The 23,645-nt window shown below is 41.4% G+C and overlaps 1 protein-coding gene across 13 annotated transcripts in view; it reads left to right on the top strand.

Moving 5' to 3' along the window:
* DLG2 (discs large MAGUK scaffold protein 2) overlaps positions 1 to 23,645 on the top strand; it is a 1,023,659-nt gene that overhangs the window by 95,000 nt on the left and 905,014 nt on the right. For all 13 annotated transcript variants that reach the window (XR_015749696.1, XM_087966067.1, XM_087966065.1 and 10 more), the window contains exon 4: positions 15,849 to 15,994. Coding sequence is in view for 12 of the 13 variants with exons in the window: in XM_087966067.1 (XP_087822193.1) it covers positions 15,849 to 15,994 (146 nt within the window). In the remaining variant the exon portion in view is untranslated. The remainder of the gene's footprint in view (positions 1 to 15,848; positions 15,995 to 23,645) is intronic.

The raw sequence follows: 23,645 nt of genomic DNA, 5'->3' as shown, positions 1-23,645 counted from the left end.
AAGACCAGTTGTAAGAATTGGGTAAGGCCGGTCTAGAGACAAGAAGGACTGGGGTGACATGATAGCAGTTTTCCAGTATTTGGGGGGCTGCCACAAAGGCAAGGAGGGGTCAACTTATTTTCCAAATATATATATTTGCTAATGCTTCATTTAAACTACATTTGCTTAAGTTAAGCCACATTGTGTGAACAAAGCTCTGTAATAGCAAAAACCCTGTCAGAAATGGTGTGGGCAGGGGGTTGGATTAGATGATTTATAAGGTCCCTTCCAATTCTGTCATTTTGTTATTCTGCTTCTCCTAACCTGCCAAATTTGGGTTCCTCAATATCATAATATATTGCAGGTAAAGGTGGAATATATTTTGCTGGATCTCGGAGAATAAAAGGTGGTGTAAAACCATCACAGGAATAGTTTTGTATACTAATAGTCAAACCTAATGGCTTATCAGAGTCAAGAAATGCAGCCAGAGAAAACATTTGACAGGTTTTCTTCATATTTAATTCTAATCTGCTTGAAACTCTGGATCCCTTTGACATTTTCCACTGTTAATGCCACAGTTTCATTTTATGTGAGTGGAAAGTTTCAACCCTGTCCACTTTTTAAAGGTTTCCTAATTAATTCTGCTGGATTTATCATCCCTGGATCTAATTTGACCATACCATACCAATAAGTATCAGCTGATCTGTTTGGCCAGCAATCTGGAAGTTTTAATTGACGTTTGCAGTTTTGCTCGAATTTTTGTCCCCCCTCCTCCTTCTCATGCTGTTTACCTCCTGGGCTTTTGGGTCTAAAAATACATAGTTTGTATGTACAGAAGCCCTGCAGGCTTTTTCTAGTGGCATCAAGGCTGCAGTTTTCTTGGCCTGACAAGGGAAGAAGCTGAAAAATGAGCTTTTCTCACATGTCAGTCAGTGTGTGTAACGTTGCTATTGTGCACAAGGATCCTTTCTGACAAGGAAGCTGCAAAGATTTAAAAACACACGTTTCTATACACAATCTCAGATGGTCAGTTGAGGGACCCTTCTGCGTAAAAAGATGTAATCTTTTCAGGATTTAGAATAGAATAGAGCTGGAAGGGACTCTGGAGGTCTTCTAGTCCAACCCCCTGCTCAGGGAGAAGACCCTTTACCAGGTGTGTCAAACTCAAGCCCCGCAGGCCGAATCTGACCCATGGGGCCGTAGTGCCTCTGCCAGTGTTGTGGCCCACCGGCGGCTGATGGAGCTGGCAGCAGAGTCGGACAGTAGTGAGGAGGTTGGGGAGGAACCTGGACCAGTCATCAGAGTCAGAGATGGGGTCGAGTTAGGCTGGCAGTCATCAGCTGCCTTCAGCCTCAAACAGCAGTGAGGTGGGGGAATTTCTGGAACCAGTTCCCAGTCTGCGCATGCGCAGGGCTACCAGAAGACAAGAACAATTGAGAAAGCAGGGTCGACTCAGGAGTAAGGCCACACCTCGGAGATGATTGGCCCCTCCCATTGGACATAAAAGAGGAGCGAAAGGGGACGTGAGCTTTTGCAGGAAGCAATTAGTTCGTCTGGTCGATTCAAGCTTTGAAAAGTCCTGTTTGACTCTGTGTCAAGTTTGGCCTTGCCCTGCGTCTGGCAATTCGTTCTTTGGCAGCATTCCAAGTGCGATAAGGTGGGTATTTATAAACATTCCCCTGAAAGACTGTTTGTGAAGCCTTGCAGGCTGTGAATGAACGTAATTCACAGCCGTGGAAATAAAAGAGGTTTTGTCGGAACTAAGATTGTGTTTTATGCTTTCTAAGGAAGCCTAGGTCAGAACAGCCAGGAAAGACAGAGCTCACGGGAGGGCTGCGCACAGCGCCCCAGAGCTCCATTTTCATTGGTAGAGGGCTATAGGAGGACATCGTGGTCAAAAACAGAGCTTGGGAGGGCCATGTCAAACTCGGTTTCATTGAGGGCTGCATCAGGGTTGTGTTTGACCTCAGGAGACCGGGGTGGGCATGGTCAGAGTGGGCTCGACGTCACTCGTTGTGGAGGTCCTTGTGGTGGCTTGAGTGCTCTGCCAGTGAAAATGGGCTCCCGAGCTCCGTTTTCGGCTTCAATGGCCACCTGCAGCCCTCTGCCAGCGAAAACACACAAGACCCTCCTGAGCTCCATTTTCACCAGCAAAGACACTGCAGGCCAGTCCTTCATTGTTTCCAGGGCAGCCTTGCAGGCCAGATATAAGCGCCCCCATGGGCTGGATCCGGCCCTCGGGCCTTGAGTTCGACACTCCTGTTCTAGAGTCCCTACATCTTTTTTATATTGTGGAGACCAAAACTGGATGCAGTATTCCAAAGGTGGTCTTAACAAGACTTTATAAAGTGGTACCGAGGACTTTTCAGACATCATTTGTATAGCTGCTACTCCTTTGGGATCAACTCATCTTACCAAACTTGTCAGCCTTCAACATTCCTTCTTCTGCTTGTCTTTCCGGCTGCCATAGTAATGGGGGGAGGGAGGATAAATTGGGCTATGTGTGTGTGGGGAAGAGTGCTGGAGGGTGAACTGTAAAACTTGGGAAAACTTTCTTGTCTATGCTTACTTGCTTACTGCGCAGCCTCAGCATCTTATTTATCCAGGCCAAGGTCAACGGCCAGATGTCTGAAACACCACCTGAAGATGCCCCACAGGACATTATGCACATCTCAGATTGCATGGCCAGTTTGAACTATTGTGGATGGGAACGTTGCCATAACTTTGTATATGTGATTTTCGTGCCTAATGCCTCAGATCTTGTACTTCTTCTGATGCTACCTTATCAATTTTCAGTAAAAGTCCTTTTCTCTAAAACAATGGAGTCTAAAGTCTTCTTTCTTGGTTTTTTGAATGGTGCCTCACCTGACAAAACTTTTGTGCACATTAATCAGTGTGTTTTCACCAACTAACAAAAGAGCAATGGGATTTTCTTCTCAAAAAGGTAATTGTTGGGAAAATATGGGCAAATTGCCTGCTTGCAATGATGATTCAGCAGGGCTGGAATTAAACTAAAGAATGTTTCTGGAGATGGTTTTGCATCTGTCTTACTTGGTTCATCTTCGCAAGTTTGTTCAGAGTTGTGTCTACCGCTCTTTTTATGAGATTACAGGTAGCCCTTGACTTATAACCATTCGTTTAATGACCATGCAAAGTTACGACATCACTGAAAAAAGTGACTTACAGTCAAACTTACAACTGTTGCAACAACCTCACGGTCACCCGATCAAAATTTGGGTGCTTGGCAACTGACACGTATTTACGATGGTTGTAGAGTCCCAGGGTCATCTGATGATCATCTGTGATCTTCCCAGCTGGCCTCCAACAAGCAAAGTCAATGGGGGAAGCTGTATGCACTTAATGACATGCTTCACATAACGACTGCAATGATTTGTTTAATAACCACGGCAAAAAGGTCATAAAGTTGGGTGCAGCTGACTTAACAACCCCCTTGCTTAGCAATGAACATTTTGGTTCCATTTGTGCTTGTTAAATAGAGGACAATCTGTAGTTAGTATTTTAGAGGATTTGATCAGATGCCTCTATGCGTATATATTGGTATGTGTGTGTAGAGCAGGGGTCTTCAAACTTGACAGCTTTAAGACTTGTGGACTTCAACTCCCAGAATTCCTTCTCCAGTCATGTTAGTTCAGGAATTCTGGGAGTTGAAGTCCACAAGTCTTAAACTTGCCAATTTTGAAGACCCTTGGTGTAGATAGATAGATAGATAGATAGATAGATAGATAGATAGATAGATAGATAGATAGATAGATAGACAGACAGACAGATAGATGGAATCTCTGTGTGTATGTGTATGCATGTGAATATATGTATATAGACATCTGTGTATGTATATGTCTGTGTCTATATGTATGTATATATGTCAGGGCTCCAACAAATCCACCCTCATTCAAATCAACAGTCTCTAGCCGCATCTCAGAAAAAAGAAAATTGATTTATTAGAGGTTGCCATGTTGGCGTGTGGCTGGGTGCAGCCGATACTAAATTACATCATACATTTCCCTCTTGACCCTGGTCTCCCCTCCACCCCTGGATGTGACTTCTCCAATGGGACACATCCATCTCCAAGAGTCATCCATCATGCTCTCCAATAACCTTCTTATGCTCCGACAACTTTGGGCCACCGGGGTGATTATCTAGGCATTTCCAGAATGCCTTGTTTTCTCCCACTTCCTTTTTCTGGCAGCCAAAAAGACCAAAGGAGTATCTTTTTAGTTGCCAATATATGGATATAGAATAGAATACAATATGAGTTGGAAGGGGCCTTGGAGTTTTTCTAGTCCAACCCCTGCTTAGGCAGGAAATCCTATACCATTTCAGACAAGTGGTTGTCCAATCTCTTCTTAAAAACTTCCAGTGTTGGAGAATTCACAACTTCTGGAGGCAAGTTGTTCCACTGATTAATTGTTCTAACTATCAGGAAATTTCTTCTTAGTTCTAGGTTGCTTCTCTGCTTGATTAGTTTCCACTCATTGCTTCTTGTCCTGCCCTCAGGTGCTTTGGAGAATAGCTTGACTCCCTTTTCTTTGTGGGAGCCCCTGAGATACTGGACCACTGCTATCATGTCTCCCCTAATCCTTCTTTTCATTAGACTAGACCTACCCAATTCCAGCAACCGTTCTTTATATGTTTTATCCTCCAGTCCCCTAATCATCTTCGTTGCTCTTCTCTATATTCTTTCTAGAGTCTCAACATCTTTTTTACTTTGTGGCGATCAAATATATTATTAAAGGTTATTTTTCTTAATATAAAATACAATTAGAAATTAAAAAAACCAATGGAAAAGAATAGAGGGAATAAAATGAGAGAAGGACGAAAAAGAAATAAAAAAGAAACAAAAAGCAGTGACTTCCAGCTTTTTTAGAAGTGCAGTCAGGTACATAATACAGTTATAAGATGAACTTTTTAGTTATGCCAGATAATAATCCCTAACCATTTCTCTAACAATGAACCTCTTAATTGTCAAAACCCAAAGTCAAACTTTCAATTTTTTTCTCTTTCACACAGAAAGCCCAGAAGTGGTTTCCAAGTACAAGTTGTCTTCGATTTACGATCACAATGAAGTTAAAATTTCTGTTGCTAAATGAGGCAGTTGTTGTTCTGACCAAGGCTTCCAAGACTGTAATTACGCACACACTTATTTTAAAAACAAGTCTTATTTTATTGCAATGCTGGGAATTGTTTTCATTCCCAGCCGGTAATGAATCTCAAACAGTCTCTCGAGATAAGCACCCACCTTTCTTGCCTGTAAAGTGCTGCCAATAATGGAAGTGTCAAATGAACTAGAAAGAAAACCAACCAAAGTACAAAGAGCAGCAAGAATGAACCTGAATCGAATGAACGACTTTGCTTCCTGCAAAGGTTTCGTCATCTTTGACTGTTCTTTATACCTTATGGGAGGAGCAATCACCTCTCAGCCTTACTCTCGAGTTGCCCCTTTTGTTTCAGCTGCTCTCACCTTCTAGCAGCTCTGCGCACACACACACTGGGAACAGGCTCCCCTGGGTCCTCTGCCTCCCTGCTGCCAGACTCCGAAGGCTCCAAAGGCAGCACCCCATTCCCAAATGGTCCTGGAACCATCTCTGCATCAGACGCAGGACCCTCGTCCAAGTCCTTTCCAGACTCCCTGACTGGTCCCCGTTCTTCCCCACTGTCCAATTCCGCGGCCGTCTGCATAGGCTGCTGGCGAACCACTATAGTTGTTAAGTGAATTTTGTCCCATTTTACAACTTGCCCCAGTCGTTCAGTGAATCACTGCAGCTGGTAAGTTAGCAAGATATAAATGTGTGAAGTAAATGTGGCTTCCTCATTGACTTTGCTTGTCAAGAAGGTCGCAAAAGTTGATCACGTGACCCCAGGACACTGCAACCATCATAAATATGAGTCAGTTGCTAAGCATTTGAATTTTGATCACAGGCCCATGGGATATACTGCAATGGTCGTAAGCCTGAAAAACAGTCATAAGTCAATTTTTTTCAGTGCCATTGTAACTTAGAACAATCACTAAATGAACTGTTGTAAATTGAAGACTACCTGTATTTAAAAATGAATTTATAACCCATGTGTCCTTCAGATTTCCCTGTTCATCCACTTAGTGCTGCTGAAGATACTGCAGTTTGGGTTTTATGTTGGTAGGAGTCCCAAATTATCAATCCAAAGATTTCAATAATTGTTGGCAGGCAACGCAACACTGCTTTAAGCAGCTTTCAGGAAAGATAGGTGTGTGTTTGTGTTACTTCCTTATGAAAATATTTAACTAGTATGGAAGAGACCTTAGGATCTGCATTCCGTTTCTCTTATTATAGCAGTAAATAGTGTTTGCTTAACCATCTTGCTCCATTTCAATAATTTAGCAGGGTGATGAATATCTGCTAATTTTGCTTCTGCCTCTCTTGATTGCAATTTAAATCTTTCTCTTTAATTTTAACTAATGAAATGATTTTAAATTTCCTGATGGGATTTGTTGTCATATTTAGACACTTTACAAGTGTTACACTTTATATTCGTCCCAGGGCTGGCTTTTTCCTTAAGAAAATGTATGGGGAAAAAAGCATATTTGTTCTTCAGAATCTGCCTTTCAGTCAAAGGAGACAGAACAGGATCCCAACAGGATCCCAAAACAAGTGTCTATAATTTTGAGAAGCAAGAAAACAATTCATTGCTTTTTTTAAAAGAAGATCATTTTGCAAATATAAACAACCACTGATGTCTTTGGGAAACATGCTTTTTAACATTTTATATTATGTATTTTGTTTCTTTTTTTTAATCTGTAAGCTCCCCACAGTCACGTCTGTGAAATTGGCAGCTTTATAAATCCAATAAAATGAATAAAAAAGAAGTTGAATAAAAATGAGGCAAAAAAAATTTTTCCTAGAAGAGAAGGAAGGAAAGAGGGAGGGAGAGAGGGAGGAAGGAAGGAAGGAAGGAAGGAAGACTCTGATCACAAAAAGCCACATATTTTCATGTCACAATGATTGGAAGTGTTTCCAAATTTTTAGGGACAATGCAACTTCTATTTCACATTCTAATGCTTTTCTTCTTCAATGCATCATGCAAAATTCATTTTATGGTAAACTAAACCTTGGAATCATAGTGATAAGCAAATACATGCCAAATTCCAAAGTGACTGTGTGCAAATTTTGGTCCAGTTGCCTTTGGTTTTGAGTTTCGAACTATCATGGTCAAATTCTCTCCTAGTGAAATCAATAAGTGCCTGATTTTCTAGGAAGTGAATGCCATAAAACAACTCATTCTATTACCAAACTATTATCGCCAATATGTTCTCCTAATCTTCAGGGGAACCTGAAATTTAATCCACCAGATGTTCTTCTGCCTTCTAGACATTGAGAATATTATTTTGTGGCATCTCCTCAAGATGTCTTGATGAGAAAGTCAAAAGTGATGGGCAAATATTAATTAACATAACATTCGTCTGGGTTTTTTCCCCCCCTGCAACATTTAACTCCAAAGAACTATTAAGTCTCTATGTTATACACAGCATAGTTCTCCTTCTCTTGGCTGACTGGTATGTTGGGTAATTTGATGGGAGGAGTAACGTCATCCTGCCGTCTTCTACGGATGGGCTGAGAACTTACAGAATTCCTGAGCCGTCATGGCGATTGTTGAAATGTTTGGTGCTGTAGTCCAGACATGTAGAAGCTGCCTAAGTGGGGGGGAAAGCTCCAGTGTTGTGAAAATTATGGCTTGCAAGATGCAATGGTATGAAGAAATGACTGAGATACAGAATGAAGAGCGATAGATCAGACAGTGTCTCTTCTGATAGGTTTGCCATGTTCTTATGTCCTCTTATCTGATCACTGCCTAGACCAGGGATCTCCACACTTGGCAACTTTAAGACTTGTGGACTTCAATTCCCAGACTTCCTCAACCAGCATGGAAGGATGACAGCTGGTCATTTGCATTCTTTTTGAAAGTTGTTGAGGCCATTTGGAGGTTTATCTATGTCTTGAGGGTCACCAGAGTAGTGCAAATGGGCATGGAGCCTTCTTGGAATTGCTGAAAGAACCTGTGTTGTAGGCTGAAAGGACTGTGTTGTGTTCCAAGAAGGCTCCACACCCATTTGCACCATTCAGGTGACCCTGAGGTCACAGACAGACCTCCAAGTGGCCTCAATGACTCTTAAAAAGAATGCAAATGACTAGCTATCTGCAAGGCGTATAAATCCTTCCATCCCCCACCATCCTGTCAGAGTTGCTTCTTGAATGAGAAGTGAAATGTCTTCAAAGAAAAACAAGAAAGCCCAATTGCCTCGTGAAAAAGCACCTTTGGGACATTGATATTGGTATTGAAATCAGTATGTTTGCTTAGCAGTCTTGTTTATAAGAGGCAGAATTTGGCACATTTTTTGTTTAATGCTCTGCTGTTCAGGGATACCGAGACAAAAAGGGATTGAAGAAGGACAATCTCTTATTATTCTGCACCTTTCATCTTCGCTTGCTTTTGGCACCTCTGTCCCTTTAATCATCAGCTGTGTCCCTGCCTTCACAACTCTTCTGTTTTCTTTGTGGGATCCAAGATATTAGCAATCTGTCATCTTCCCTTTCTCTCATTGAAAGGTTGGTACTCTCGCAAGGTGATTATAAACAATTGTTTGATGATGGTTGTTTGAGGGCTGTTGTTTTTAGAATGTGAAAATAATAAGCTCTACTCTCTGCTTCACTGCTGGGAGTTTTCTTCTTCTTTGGTTTGATCATTTTAATAATTTTGTGGATGTGACATTTGTCACTATTCCATTAAGCAAAATAGCTTGAGTTTTGAGCAGAGCGTAAACAAAGGTGATCTAATAGATGCAGGCGAAGAGAGAACAGAATTCTCTGAGGTTGGGAGAAGACAGTATTTAATTTAATATTACAATTTGGGTTTTGTCCACAATTCCTCGTTAGGAAGAGAAATACAGCTTTGATTCCTTTATAACTGGCAAGACAATTGCAAAATCTAGAGGAATTAAATCTCTCTTTTTTTTTCCAAAACTCAAAAAATACAGAATGTCTCACGACCTGCTAATGCAGTTCTAGAGAAGAATGATTGAGTCTGTCATTTGTACTTCTATAACTGTCTGGTTTGGCACAGCAACCAAACAGGATGGTTGCTGGAACTGGGCATGGCTAGTCTAGTGAAGAGAAGGACCAGGGGAGACAAGATAGCAGGTCTTCCAATATTTGAGGGACTGCCACAGAGAGGAAGGGGTCAAGCTATTTTCTAAAGCACCCAAAGGCCAGACAAGGAATAATGGATGGAAACTGAACAAGGAGAGATTTAACCTGGAAATAAGGAGGAACTTTCTGACAGTGAGAAGAATCAACTAATGGAACAACTTGCCCTCAGAAGTTGTGGGAGCTTCATCACTTGAGACTTTCAAGAAGAGATTGGACTCCTACCTGTCAGAAATGGTGTAGGGTCTCCTGCTTGGGCAGGGGGTTGAACTAGATGACCTACAAGGTCCCTTCTAACTCTGATTATCTGTTATCTGTTTTAAGGACAGGTACAGACTTCAATGGATAGTTAGGACTGCAGAAAAAAAAACAATTGCAACCAGCCTGCCTTCTATTGGGGACTGTATCCTGCACAAGCCAGAAAGGGGGCTGAGAAAATATGTACAGAACCCTTACATCTTGAATGTAAACTATTTCAATTTCTCTCCTCAGGATGCTGATATAGGGCATTGCATGCCAAAACCACTAGATACAGAGACAGTGTTTTCACCCTGCTGAACATCTAATTCCTACAGCATTGTCTTATGTCGAAGGATATTTACCATGTTGTATGGCTATATTACTATTGTCCTTCTCATCTTTTCTTCTACCTTCACCTTCTTCTGATATCTCATGATTATATTACTTTGTTGTTTGTATGTACACTGAGAACCTTATGCACTGGCGTCAAATTCCTTGTGTATCCAATCATAAAGTATTCTATTCTATTCTATTCTATTCTATTCTATTCTATTCTATTCTATTCTATTCTATTCTATTCTATTCTATTCTATTCTATTCTATTCTATTCTATTCTATTCTACTCTACTCTACTCTACTCTACCCTACCCTACCCTACCCTACCCTACCCTATCCTATCCTATCCTATCTTCCTATCCTCATTGTGCTCTGCTCTGCTATACCTACCCTACCCTCTTCCTCTTCCTACTCTACTCTAGTCTACCTACCCCTACCCTACCCTCTTCCTCTTTTACTCTACCTTATCCTCTTCCTCTTTCTCCTCTACTTTACTCTGCTCTGTTCTACTCTACTCTGCTCTGTTCTACTCTACTCTGTTCTGTTCTGTTCTATTCTATTCCTAATTAAAGACCCTCCTCGAGGCTTTTAACTCATGGGAAGGTAAACCAACATATGTGTCTACAAACTGAAGGAAAAAAAGTAACAAAAATTAAATAAAAAATCATCGCCACTGTGAACCTTTTGTGTGTGTGTGTGTGCGTGTGTGTGTGTGTGTGCACGCACGCAACCCATCTGGTTCTCAGCTATATTGGTTCATGAGAAGCACCCTTTCAAGCATCGACTGTAGTAGGACTAATGGAATCAGCCCTGCTCTATCGGCCACATACACGACACTTTCAAAGACCACTGCAGATGTGATCTAGAACACAGTGGGGAGTTTATCTTTGCTCCAATCAAGCTGGGAGATACCTGATCCTCCCCATGGTTGTGATACTCCAGGGATTATCCCTGGCGGATAGAGCTTGCTGCAATGTGTCTCAAGAGTCGATGAATTTAGACACTGGGCTTGTTAAGCTAAGAGAGAAAGAGATAGGACCGAGAAATATATTAGCCAGTCTTCAATTTCCTTTTCTCTCTTTTCCTCACACAAGCGCATGAACTTTCCTCACATGCAGATTGGCAGAACTGTGTGTTTTCAAAGCGCCTGCTGTTCATTGCCTAGAATGGAATGATTGGTCTTGGATCTTTCAACAAATCATGTCCAATATAAAAACCTTATTTATTCGACAAGCGTAAGAAGCTTTGGTGGATGGGGGACAGAAATGCTGGCAGGTTGTTTTTTTTTGCATGTCAAGACATCTCCCATCCTGATGGAGTCATCCTAAATAGGCTAGAAAAATATGGGCTGAAAGGAAGCGTCCTAATTGTACACATGCATATATGTATATATGTTTGCATTTGTTTATTTATTTATATCCTGCCTTTATTTATTATTTTTAAAAAACCCTCCCTTTTTACAATACTGTCATCCCTTAATTCAGGGTAGAGTCAAGGTGAATGGATGGAGCTTAGCATTTAGTGGCCCACTGCCTTTCCTGACACCCACCCAGAATTCACAGCAGCTAGTTTTCTTTGCATCCCAGGAGAGAAACATCTGCTGCTACCTAGGATTGTACTCTCAATCCTGCCTTTTATTATTTATACAAATAACTCAAGGGGGTGAACATATCCAACACATCTTCCTCTTCCTACTTTCCCTAAAACAACAACCCTGTGAGGTTGATTGGGCTGAGAGACAGAGTGACTTGCTGAGTCCCTCAGCTGGATTTTATGTCTAAGGCGAGACTAGAACTTGAAATCTCCTGGTGATTGGCCCAATCATAATTGGATTTCATGGCTAGGGCGGGACTAGAACTCACAGTCTAATGGTGACTGGCCCAGAATCACCTAGTTGGATATCATACCTAAGATTGGTGATTGGCTGAGGGTCATTCGGCTGGATTTCATGTCTAAGGCGGGACTAGAACTGATAATCTCCTGGTGATTGGCCCAGAGTCATTCAATTGGATTTCATGTCTAAGGCGGGACTAGAACTGATAATCTTTTGGTGATTGGCCCAGAGTCATTCAGTTGGATTTCATGTCTAAGGCGGGACTACAACTCACTGTCTCCTGGTGATTGGCCCAAAGTCATTCAGTTGGATTTCATGTCTAAGGCGGGACTACAACTCACAGTCTCCTGGCGATTGGCCCAAAGTCAACCGGTTGACTTTCTGTTGACGTCAGAAATCTGAGCATGTATTGGGAATAAGACAGATGAGATTTCCACCCCCCCTTCTCTTCTTCCAGAATTTTTTGAATTTTCTAATCTAGTCCTCAGCCTTGATATATTCAAGAGTCTTCCAGTGAAATACTGAGACTGTTGCTCAAATCAAAGTCGATATGTTTCTCTTTCGTTTTTTGTTTTTTTGTAAATCTGGGTCCTTTTTCCATTTTCTGTAAATGGATTGTATATGCCTTTCCCCCCTATTTATTTTGGATCGTATCTGAAAAAGCTTTTTTGATGTTAGCATCCTTTACTAACGGCAGTTTATTCTACACATTAACTTTCGTGATACCATCTCTACAATTCCAGATACACGAATGCCATTTTACTTGGTAACTTTCTTTCCTTTCCATTTCCTATTTGTCTTCTTTCTGATTTTCCGATTTACATTGAGTTTTGCAAGCTATCACACTGATTTCTTCTGCTTCTTCCATTTTTCTCCCCTTAATATGTTTTTTTTAAAGTAGATTAGCGTTCCAGTCTGTCACTTAAAAGTGGATTTTATAAAACAAATAGAGAAAAATTGACAACTTTGCACTTTTGCCATCTTAATGTATTTTATTTATTTAAACCGTTTATACATACCTACCCATTTTATACCCGACTCTCAGCTGCTCTCAGTATGGAGGCTCTTTTCTTGCTTACCCTAGATTTTAATATAAATTGTATAAGTGTATAAATATAAATTGTAAGTCGGGCATCCTTCTTGCTAGGACAAAAACTAAACAAGGAGAGAAGCAACTTAGAACTAAGGAGCAATTTCCTGACAGTGAGAACAATTAATCAGTGGAACAACTTGCCTCCAGAAGTTGTGAATGCTCCAACACCAGAAGTTTTTAAGAAGAGATTGGACAACCATTTGTCTGAAATGGTTTACAGTCTCCTGCTTGACCAGGGGTTGGACTAGAAGACCTCCAAGCTCCCTTCCAACTCTGTTATTCTGTTAAACTCTGTTATTCTGTTAAGTATCTTTTTTAATGGAAATTATCAGGGGTGGGATTCAAATATTTTAACAACCGGTTCTGTGGGCGTGGCTTAGTTGGTGGGCATGGCTTGGTGGTCATGGGACTGGCTGGGCATGGCCAACTCAACATCACTCACATCGAGTCACGCATCTCCTCGCCTGGCCTCTCATGACTGTGGGGATGCTGTAACAGTCGTAAATGTGAAAAATGGTCATAAGTCACTTTTTTCAGTGCCATTGTAACTTTGAATGGTCACTCCACACAAGCAAAGTGCCAGCAAAGGAGGGGGAAAAAACTCCAGAGAAGTTCCAGAGACAGGAAGTCTAGTCCTGCTAAGAATGTAATAAGGGTTAACGGTGAGGCAGTTTCTGTAAGCAACACCAGAATGTTTCCTTCCTGCCTTCCTTACAGGATTAGGCCAGTCATTTCTTCTAACAACCAGTTCTCTGAACTTCTTAGAATGTTAACAACCGGTTCTAGTGAATAGGTGCGAACCTGTAGAATCCCACGCCTGGAAATTATCCTGTTTTTGTTCTTTGATGTTACATGTTCCTGAAGCAAACTTTTAAAATTTCCTCCCATTAAATATCTTTTTAAAAATATAACTATCATTGTAGCATAGCACTTTAAGTCATACCTTTCTAAGTGCTGTTGTAACTTTGAACAATTGCTAAACAGGGCAGTTGTTAAGTGAGGACTACTTGTACTATCTTCAAGATAGGATCAGTGAATAGAAACAATTTTGGCTTGTTGATCTCCTGACTGAATCTTTTTCCTGTCACCACTCAGAATTAGTTCACCTTGTGTAGGAAGACAATCAGAGCCTGGAAGGTGGAGTCAAGAGAGGAATCAGTTTAGAATCATTACGTTCCCACAAGCTGTCTAAATCCAATCCCTCTTGAATAAGAATGTTAGTTCTTATCTAGTGCCAATTTACTGCTGAACGTTAGTTGACTAGATTCTTGGGTATCGGTGTTCTGACCCAGCTCCCCAAACACAACAAACCCTCTGAAGTTAACTGAAAGATTCCTTTATTAGGAGAGCCAGCAGCCCTGGCAAAAAGTTTCTCTCTCACCACAGGCTAACAAATCCATCTGGCAGGGAGATGAATAGTTGTCTGCCACATCTCTGCCCTGCCCCTGCCTTTTATCCCCAGAGCTATGGTGGGACTTCGCTAGCAGCAATGGCTCTTCCATCCCAAGGGCCGGCCCACGTATTTCCACTGCTCTCCTCTCCTCTGCCTTCTGTGCATCCACGTGTCAGGCCCTGGACCCAGCTGTTCCTCTTCTTCCTCATCAGCCACCTCCAGACCTGGGGGCTGTTGACTCTCCATCTGAGGGCTGACAGATGGTTCAGGCTCCGTCTTTCTCTCTCTCTCTCTCTCTCTCTCTCTCTCCCTCCCTCCCTCCCCCCCTCTCTCTCTCTCTCTCTCTCTCTCTCTCTCTGCCAGCTCTATTCCTTCTTCCCCCTCAGAGCTCTCTGGTTGCCTTGATGGTGATCCTGACTCCCACACCACCGCTTCCTCCTCCTCCTCCTCCTCCTCCTCCTCCTCCTCCTCCTCCTCCTCCTCCTCCTCCTCCTCCTCCTCCTCCTCCGATTTGGCTGCTGGAAGGACCGGCGGCCAGCAGGTCACAACAATAGGCAGAGCAGTAAATCATCTTAAATTTAGCAGTAAATCAGCTATAGAATAGAATAGAATACCTTTATTGTCATTGCATTCCATAAATACAGTGAAATTTGAAAGCTACTCCAGCACAGTGCCCCAAACACCACATCACAATCACACTACAGAGTATTTAAAAATTAAAATAATAATAATAATAATAATAATAATAATAATAATAATAATAATAATAATAATAATAATAATACCTAGTCTAAAACCTATCTAAAACATTTAGTAAGTTAAATAGATTAAAAATGCCACTATATACATAGGACTAAATGTGATTCTTTGAGCCTCACAGTTTGCTGTAAAGGTTTTTTTTTTTCCAAGGGCACTTTATGTGCAGGTAGTCCTTGACTTATAACAATTCATTTAATGACCTTTCAAAGTTACAAGGGCACTGAAAAAAGTGACTTACGACAATTGTTCCTACCTAAGACCTTGGCAGCATAGTCATGTGATCAAAATTCAGATGTTTGACAACTGGTTCCTATTTATGACGGTGACAGTCACGTGATCCCTTTGGTGACAAGCAAAATCAATGGGATTCACTTAACCAACCGTATGACTAACTTAATAACTGCGATGCTTCACTTCACTGTGGCAAGAAAGGTCGTCCAATGTGGCAAAAACTCACTGAACAAAGGTCTCACTTAGCAACAGAAATTTTGGGCTCAATTATGGTCCTGAGTCGAGAACTCCCTGTATTGAGAAGGGCATCTTGTAGTGAAACTTTGGTACTGAAACCTACTATGGTTTGGTAGAAGCTTGTAAGAATACCCGGTGGATACCTTTCACCGCAACTTTATGTACATTATACATTGTGGAGACAACGATTTATTGTTTGGCATATATTGGAATATTTTCCAAGGAATATGCCTATTTTTAGTTTTCATTCAGTAATGATGAGCAATGCATCATTCATGTATTCATATAATATTTATGAAAAGCTTAATGCAATATTTTTTAAGGAAAATGGCCCTTTAAAAAGTCTAGGCACTATGGAATAACAATTTTTGTGTCAGCACTTCTGCTCATATTCAGGCATAATGTATTTTTCAACAAGTCCATCATCATGCACGCTGATTTTAAGTAAAAAAAACCAAAATAACATTAGTAACCTCCGTTTCCATTACATCAATTACCACTGTTCTATTTTTTTTTTATTACAAAAACGTATTATTTCTCTTTGACCAACAGACATTCAAGAATTCTATGAAGTGACACTACTGAACTCTCAGAAAAGTTGCCAGCAAAAGGTAGAAGAAGCCAACCAGGTTGCAGAAAAGTGGGGAAAAACACCGTCTCTAGGAACGGATAATGAAAATCAGCCCAAAAGATCAGAGGTATCATTTTTCAAGATTTGATCTGTGTGGGTCTCTTTGTGTCTGTATCTCTCTGTCATGCCCCTGTTAGAATCTGATTCCGACGACAGGGAGTGGGAGTGTGGCTCCAGAGGTTGTGGAGGAAACTGGGGAAGGGCACAGGCTGGCTGAGCATTCAAAGGAAGACCCAGGCCCATTCCCTCTTCATCTTAGGGCATGCAGGGAGGAGCGGATAAGGGAGAAACGTGAATGGCGTGGTCTACGGGGGAGGAAAGGGCCTTGATCCCCTTCATGGGCTGCAGCTGTGAGGACTGTTTAAAAGGACAAACTGCGCATGGCCCAGTGCTGGAAGCAAAGCATGAAAATATTTCTAGTTTGTCAGTTCTTATTTGAGTTCTAGCATCTTTCCCAGTGTGTATATTTCAATATCTGTGGACATCTTCAAGCCCTTATCCTGCCTTGTCTCATTAATTGCTTCAGTGTGGTTTGTGTTGTTTTTTTCTATTTATAATTTTTGTGTATTTTGAGTTTGAACGGCATTTCTTCCTTTTTGCAACTGTTTGTGGGGGAGTTTTTCCTCCAGTCAATGATAATTGGACCTTGGAGGCCAAGGTGAAGGAATTAAAGGGATTTCATCAGTTTTTGTGACTTTGTTGCTTTTGTATCCCACCTGGGTCATCACACACTCTCTCTCTCTCACAAAAACATAGAGAGGGAGTGTAAACCAACATACACACTTACACACCCATTTAAATAAGAGCATTTTTAGAATTGAAAACGAATTGTTTTGCTTCTAGGATGAAACAATATTCTATACCCATACAGAACCTCTATTTCCAGAAATGCTACTTTTTCTTCTTTCTTTCTTTGGTGTTCTTCCACCAGCCAAATAGAACATCTTGCTTTAAAACCAGGACCGTTTTCAGTTTTTTTCGCTGTGGCGTATTTTGCATTACTCCATTCACTCAATGTTTTTTATGATTGATTTTAGGGTGGTTATGATGATCAAGAGGTATTTTTATTTTTGGAATGTCTGATTTTGGACTTGGAAAGGCAGGATCTATATCCCATAATGATTGTATAATTGATGGACGGATAGAAGTCAATATTTTGTACATCTCCCTCCCCCACCAATGGCGAGAGAGAGAGCTTACCTTTGTTTCTGTAGCCCACAGAATGACTGGTAATGGAAGCTGAAGGATCGAGGCAAGTTGCATTATTTAGGGCTCATTGACGGCATTGGTTGAGTTTCAGTTCTGCTTTCCAACCAGGCTTCTTAAAATGATGTTACCAGTGGTGGGATTCAAAAGTTTTTACTACTGGTTCTGTGGGCATGGCTTGGTGGGTGTGGCAGGGGAAGATTACTGCAAAATCCCCATTCCCTCCCCACCCCAATAACCTACTTTCCAGCTCCGTTCTCCTGTGCAGGGCAACCAAAGAAGACCCAGCCAATCAGCTGGGACTCGGGAGGCAGAGAATAGATGGGGGCGGGGCCAGTCAGAGGTGATATTTGCTGGTTCTCCGAACTACTCAAAATTTCCACTACCGGTTCTCCAGAACATCCATTTGTTTCTAGGCCTTAGACTAGAAGGGGAATGTTTTTAGACCTTGCACTTTGCTTTATGTTTATCTTGGTGGTTTGGATTATCACTTATACAGTTCCCTCCTCCTCTTTGCTAATTTTAATCCTTGTTTGCAACCTAGACTGTCTTGCTAGATAGAAATCAAAGAAATAAATAAATTTACACCTTACAGTAACATGATTAAGGGGCTGGAAGCTAAAACGTACGAAGAACGGTAACAGGAATTGGGTATGTCTAGTCTAATGAAAAGAAGGACTAGTGATATGATACCAGTGTTCCAATATTTGAGGGGTTCCTACAAAAATTTGGGAGGGGGGTGTCAAACTATTTTCCAAAGCAAGATGGAAAACAATGGATGGGAGTTGACCAAGGAGAGAAGCGACCTAGGACAAAGGAGAAATTTCCCTAATGGTGAGAGCAATCAACCAATGGAACAGCTTGCCTTCAGAAGTTGTGGGTGCTCCATCACTGAAGGCTTTCAAAAAGAGACTGGACAACCATTTGTCTGAAATGGTTTAGGGTGTCCTGCTTGAGGAGCGGGTTGGACTATAAGACCTTCAAGGTCCCTTCCAACTCTATTGTTCTATGGAGGTCTATGAACTTCTAGGTGTGACTTTCAAAGAAAATTAGACGAACTCAAGGAAAAAAATGTTTATCAAGTTTTCCTCATCAACCAAATAACCAAAGTCAGCTTTGATAGGATAGAATAGAATAACAGAGTTAGAAGGGACCTTGGAGGTCTTCTAGTCCAACCCCCTGCTTGGGCAGGAAAGCCTACACCACTTCAAACAAATGGTTATCCAACATTTTAAAAAAAAAAACTTCCAATGTTGGAGCATTCATAACTTCTGGAGTCAAGTTGTTCCACTGATTAATTGTTCTAACAGTCAGGAAATTCCTCCTTAGTTCTAGGTTGCTTCTCTCCTTGATCAGTTTCCATCCATTGCTTCTTGTCCTGCCTTCTGGTGCTTTGGAGAATAGCTTGACTCCCTCTTCTTTGGGGCAGCCCCTGAGCTATTGGAACAATGCTATCATGTCACCCCAGTCTTCTTTTCATTAAACTAGACATACCCAGATATTCATTCAGTCTTGATATGGACCTTTTTTCCTCTTTCATTCTCAGTGTTCTACAGACAGAGTCCCCTTAATTCTTGTCATTAATCAGCAGGAACCTTGGCACATTTAGAGGACTGCTGTAATATATGCCTGGCAGTTGGATTATTATTATTATTATTTTGTTCAAGAGGTGGGTTCTTGCATTTTGCAGTAGCCTGTACACAGCCAAGCAGAATTCAAAGATAGCCCTAAGGGAGCCATTTAGGGTAGAAGTTATTAAGACATAAATTATGACTGCTGTGTGGACACTCTTTAAATATAAGCAATCCCAGTTTTTTTGCAGAGTGTACTGCAAGCCGTTTGAGGAGTCTGTCTGATCTTCTTAGATGTCGATGGTTTAGGGACTGCTTCAACCTGTGGTCTCCCTAGTTGTAAGAAAAGGGATGGCAGAATCTGGGGATGGAGTGAAAAGGGGAAACAGCTTAGAATCCCTACATAGCCACGAAAGAACTAAGTCCAACTCTCCTTGATTGCTGTTGACCCTTATTTAACACTAACTAGGTGACTGTTGAAAATATTCCTCTGCCTAGCCTTGAATAACAATAAAATAAGTTTAATTGAACCTTCCCATGTAGACTTGGCTGATCAATTAATCAGAATAGAGCTGGAAGGGACCTTGGACTCTCCAGTATCTTCTTAAAAGCCTCCAGTGATAGAACACCTACAACTTCTTCTTTCACGTGTTGAAATCGCAAAAATGTGCTGCTTTTTCAGATTCCAACAAAACAGTGGCCCCCAACCTTTTTTGTGCCACGGCCCGGTACCAGCATCACAAAATGATCCACGGCCCGGTACCGCCATCAGCACGCATGACAAGGCAAGGCGAGCCGAGCGACCAGCCAGCCAGCCGTCCCCCGCTTCTCCCCGCCACCTTCAACTCCTCCTTTGTACCTTTGTCGATGGGCTTCAGGATGGCTTCGGGACGGTCGCTCAGCTCGCCTTGCCTTGGGTGCTGAAAGAATCCTCGCGCCTTAGTTTCGTTCGAAGCCGCCCCCCCTTCAATGAAACTAAGGCGTGAGGATTCCTTCAGGACCCAAACGCCGCTTTCCAACCGGAAAAGCTCACCCGGAAGCACTTTCTCATGAAAACAAGATGGCGGCACCCAGCAAACCGGCGGCCCGGTAGAAAATGTTCCACGGACCGGTACCGGTCCAGGGCCCGGTGGTTGGGGACCCCTGCAACAAAAGTACCAACTTCTGGTGGCAAGCTGTTCCACTGGTTAATTGCCCTAGGAAGTTTCTCCTCAATTCCAGGTTGCTTCTCTCCTTGATCAGTTCCCATCCATTGTTTCTTGTCCTGCCCTCCAGTGCTTTGGAGAATAATTTGACCCCTCTCTTCTTTGTGGCAGCCCCTCAAATACTGGAATACTGCTATCCTGTCTCTCCTAATTCTTCTTTTCTCTAGACTAGCCATGCCCAATTCCTGCAACCGTTCTTCATATGTTTTAATCTCCAGGCCTTTAATCATCTTATAGTCGCTCTTAAGTTTAGTTTAGTTTCCTTGGGTGGATGGGAAGGGCAGAAAGCAGAGAAATGACCAATCAGGTTTGTGGTTCAGACCAGTGTTAATCAAGCTTAGCAATTTAATTTTTTATTTTTAAAATTTTATTAAGCATTGTTCAACAATTTAAAAACATATTTACATTTGCAACAACGTTATGACATCGTCAACATTCCTGTTCACGTATCAATTACTATGTTACTTTTATGTCTATTGTCAAACCAAATATACCAGGCGTCCCAGACTAAGTAATACTCCGTTTCATTTCTATCTTTGAACTCTAAAGTCAGCCTGTTCATCTCTGTGCAGTCCAGAGTCTTTTTTAACACGGTCCCCGCAGGTGGTATAGTTTCATGTTTCCAGTACTGTGCGTACACAATCCTGGCCGCTGTTATTATACGTAAAATAATATATACATCTGTCTTGGTTTGGTCTCCCCTTAATATTCCTAATAGAAACAATTCTGGTCTGAAATTCAATTTTTTTCATTATTTCCTCTATCCACTTATGAATTCTACTCCAGTAATTTTTAGCTTCCGAGCATGTCCACCACATGTGGAAGAAGGTACCCTGTTTATTTTTGCATTTCCAGCAGTTTGGAGTCCTAGTTGAGAACATCTTTACCAATCTGGCAGGAGGTAAGCTTAGCAACTTTAAGTTGTCTGGACTTTATGTTGCCTGTGGAATTGTGGGTGTTGAAGTCCAGATGTCTTAGAGTTACCAAGCTTGATAATCACTGGTCCACACTGAACACCAGTTCAGCTCAACATGCTGGGATGTTTCAGTCAGTCAGTCAGTCAGTCAATCCATATTGGTATTTCACAAATTAAGAAACTTCCATGAATACCAGTGTAGCAAACAGTTTAGTCCCCAGGACATAATAGCCCTCAGACCTTCACAGAGCAATTTTAGAACTATAACAATAAATTTCTCCAAAAGTCACATGTCTTTCATTCCAGTAAAACATCAGTGTCTTCTTTTTATTCATTTTTTTTAAAAAAAAATCAAAGTCAAAAATAGTATCAAAAATAGGATAATGATTAGGAAAGGGAAGGAGAAAGAAGGAGGAGGAGGAGGAGGAAGAAAGAAGCTAAGAAAGAAAGAAAGAAAGAAAGAAAGAAAGAAAGAAAGAAAGAAAGAAACTAAGAAAGAAAGTAAGTAAATAAGTGTTGGAAGAAATGTCCATTTGGGTTCATTTCCAAGTGGGGACAAAGACCCTGGAAACATGGAGGCTGTTTGGAAAGATGGTTTAATGGTGGACAGGACCACAGGGGTTTGAGGGCTTTGAACTTGCTTCCTGTTCCTGTGAAAGAAATGTACCCTATTGGTTGTCAGACTCCCATGGGGCCATGCAGGGGTAACTTTGTAGGTTGTCTTGAGTCCCAGGCTTGGTTGAATCTTGCTGGATGATGACGTAATGAAGAGGGTCGTGTTCTGAAAGGGTGTTGGACAATTCCTATTATGGCTTAATGGCTTTGTCCTGGTTTGGATCTTGAGTGGGGGCTAATCCTATCATGTCCTGAGAGTGAAGGTCTTTTGTTTCGTAGATAAACTGGCCCAGCCTGTTGTCTTGCAGTTAGGATGGCCCAGTCTTTCTGGGGCTATTAACAAAGATGGGAGCTGCTTTCCAAGGTCATGTTTCTCCTTTTCTCATCCAGGGGGGTATAATATTCTGCCTTTTAAATATTTCCTAGAATATTTCATTCTTCTAAGTCTAGGAGAAGGATGGGTGCTAACTTTCTACAAAAGAAAGAAAGAGAGAGAGAGGGAGAGAAAGAAAGAAAGAAAGAAAGAAAGAAAGAGAAAGAAAGAAAGAAAGAAAGAAAGAAAGAAAGAAAGAAAGAAAGAAAGAAAGAAAGAAAGAAAGAAAGAAAGAAAGAAAGAAAGAAAGAAAGAAAGAAGGAAGGAAGTGGAGGATTGTTTGTATAAATGAATGTTTAAGTTTGGAAAAGTTTCTCATAATTTCAGTAGGAAAGTAAAGTAAATAAAACCAGAAAGAGTGCTACGTTCTTTGAGTTTAGTAGCAATAACTTCTTAGTGGTTGACCTTAGTGGTGGTATGCTACCGGTTCGGCCTGGTTCTGCCGAGCTGATAGCGGCGATGAGCAGCGAAGACACTCGTCTGTCCCGGCTCTCATACTCACGTTTATCTTCTGCTTTTGAAGCGCGTCTGTTTTGTGAGGCACAGCTGAGTGCCGCACAGTAGCTGCTGAAGTGACCGGGAGAGTGCAGGCTTGTAGGAGGTGAGTTGGAATGCCTCTGCGCCTGCGCAAAATGTGTGTTTGGCATGCGCGTGCAAGCAAAGTATGTGTACACGCGCAAAGCATGCCCACCAAGCCACGCCCACTGAACCGGTGGTAAACGTTTTTGAATCCCACCACTGGTTGACCTTCTATTGTGGTGACTGTTCTTTCATGAAAGGTCTCCTTTCACGTTCACTTTCATGTTCAACCTCTCCTTTCATCAGGCGGAGCTCCGGAGTACCATATTTTTTAGTAGGGAAATGTTCCTGCCCTTTTTATTCAGGGAGAGCATTGAAGTGAAAAGAAACGGGCCCATTGGAGCCCGTCTCTGCTACGGAGCTGCAAACAGCAGGCCTGGCTAAGCTTATATTACCACCCAGATAGCCTCTTTATTTGCCGGCATTGCTTCAGCCACACATTTAAGGAGAATTTTTTTGTCCAGCCGTCGGTTTCAAGGGACATTTAGGCTGCAGAATTAGACTTATTTAGCAGCGGTGCCTCAGAAACCTGCCTGAATAAATTTTGCTCCTTAAGACAAAGGACAAAAAAGTTGTCCTTCAGTCCATTCTCCATCTAGAAGTGGAATAGCTAGTATACAGGTATATAGGTATATAGGTATATATATATATGTATGTATATATGTTTTCTTAAGTTTTCGCGGGTATCTATATGTATGGTATTCAGCTTTGTTCGGGTATTTTCCCACGTCATTGTAGTTGTGCTTTTAAAGTTGTAGCAACGTTTCAGCAGAATCTCATCTGCCATCATCAGGCTTCTGTATTGTGTTCATCATCAGGCTTCTGTATTGTGTTCACACATACACATACATAAACATATATACATTTTACAGCATATATTGAGCAATGGTTAAATTTTTTTTCTTTATCTTTATCATTGATGTGATCTGCCTTGTTACAATAGCTCCTTCGTTCTTTTAATGTTTTAATTTCTCTATATAGTTTGTGATTAAATGAACGTCTTCTGTCATTTCCATAACTTATCCAAATATCAAATATTACCTTTTCTTTAACCACTCATACCAAATGTTCCATATTTCATAATAGTCACTATCTTGTTTATTTTTTAACAGTTTGGTTAGGCTATCCATCTCAGCGCATTCATGTATTTTTAAAATTACCATATCCTCTGAAGGAATGGAAGACAGTTTCCAGTTTTGTGTGTAGGTTATTCTGGCCACAGTTATGATATACAAAATTAAATATGTACAGTA

Source organism: Notechis scutatus, chromosome 5 (genome assembly GCF_049901735.1).
Source record: "Notechis scutatus isolate UNSWTSFEM ecotype Mainland chromosome 5, rNotScu1.2, whole genome shotgun sequence".
In the NCBI taxonomy this organism is placed as follows: domain Eukaryota; kingdom Metazoa; phylum Chordata; class Lepidosauria; order Squamata; family Elapidae; genus Notechis; species Notechis scutatus.
The sequence above is the reverse complement of the archived record's forward strand: the minus strand, read 5'-3'. Positions and strand labels throughout refer to the sequence as shown.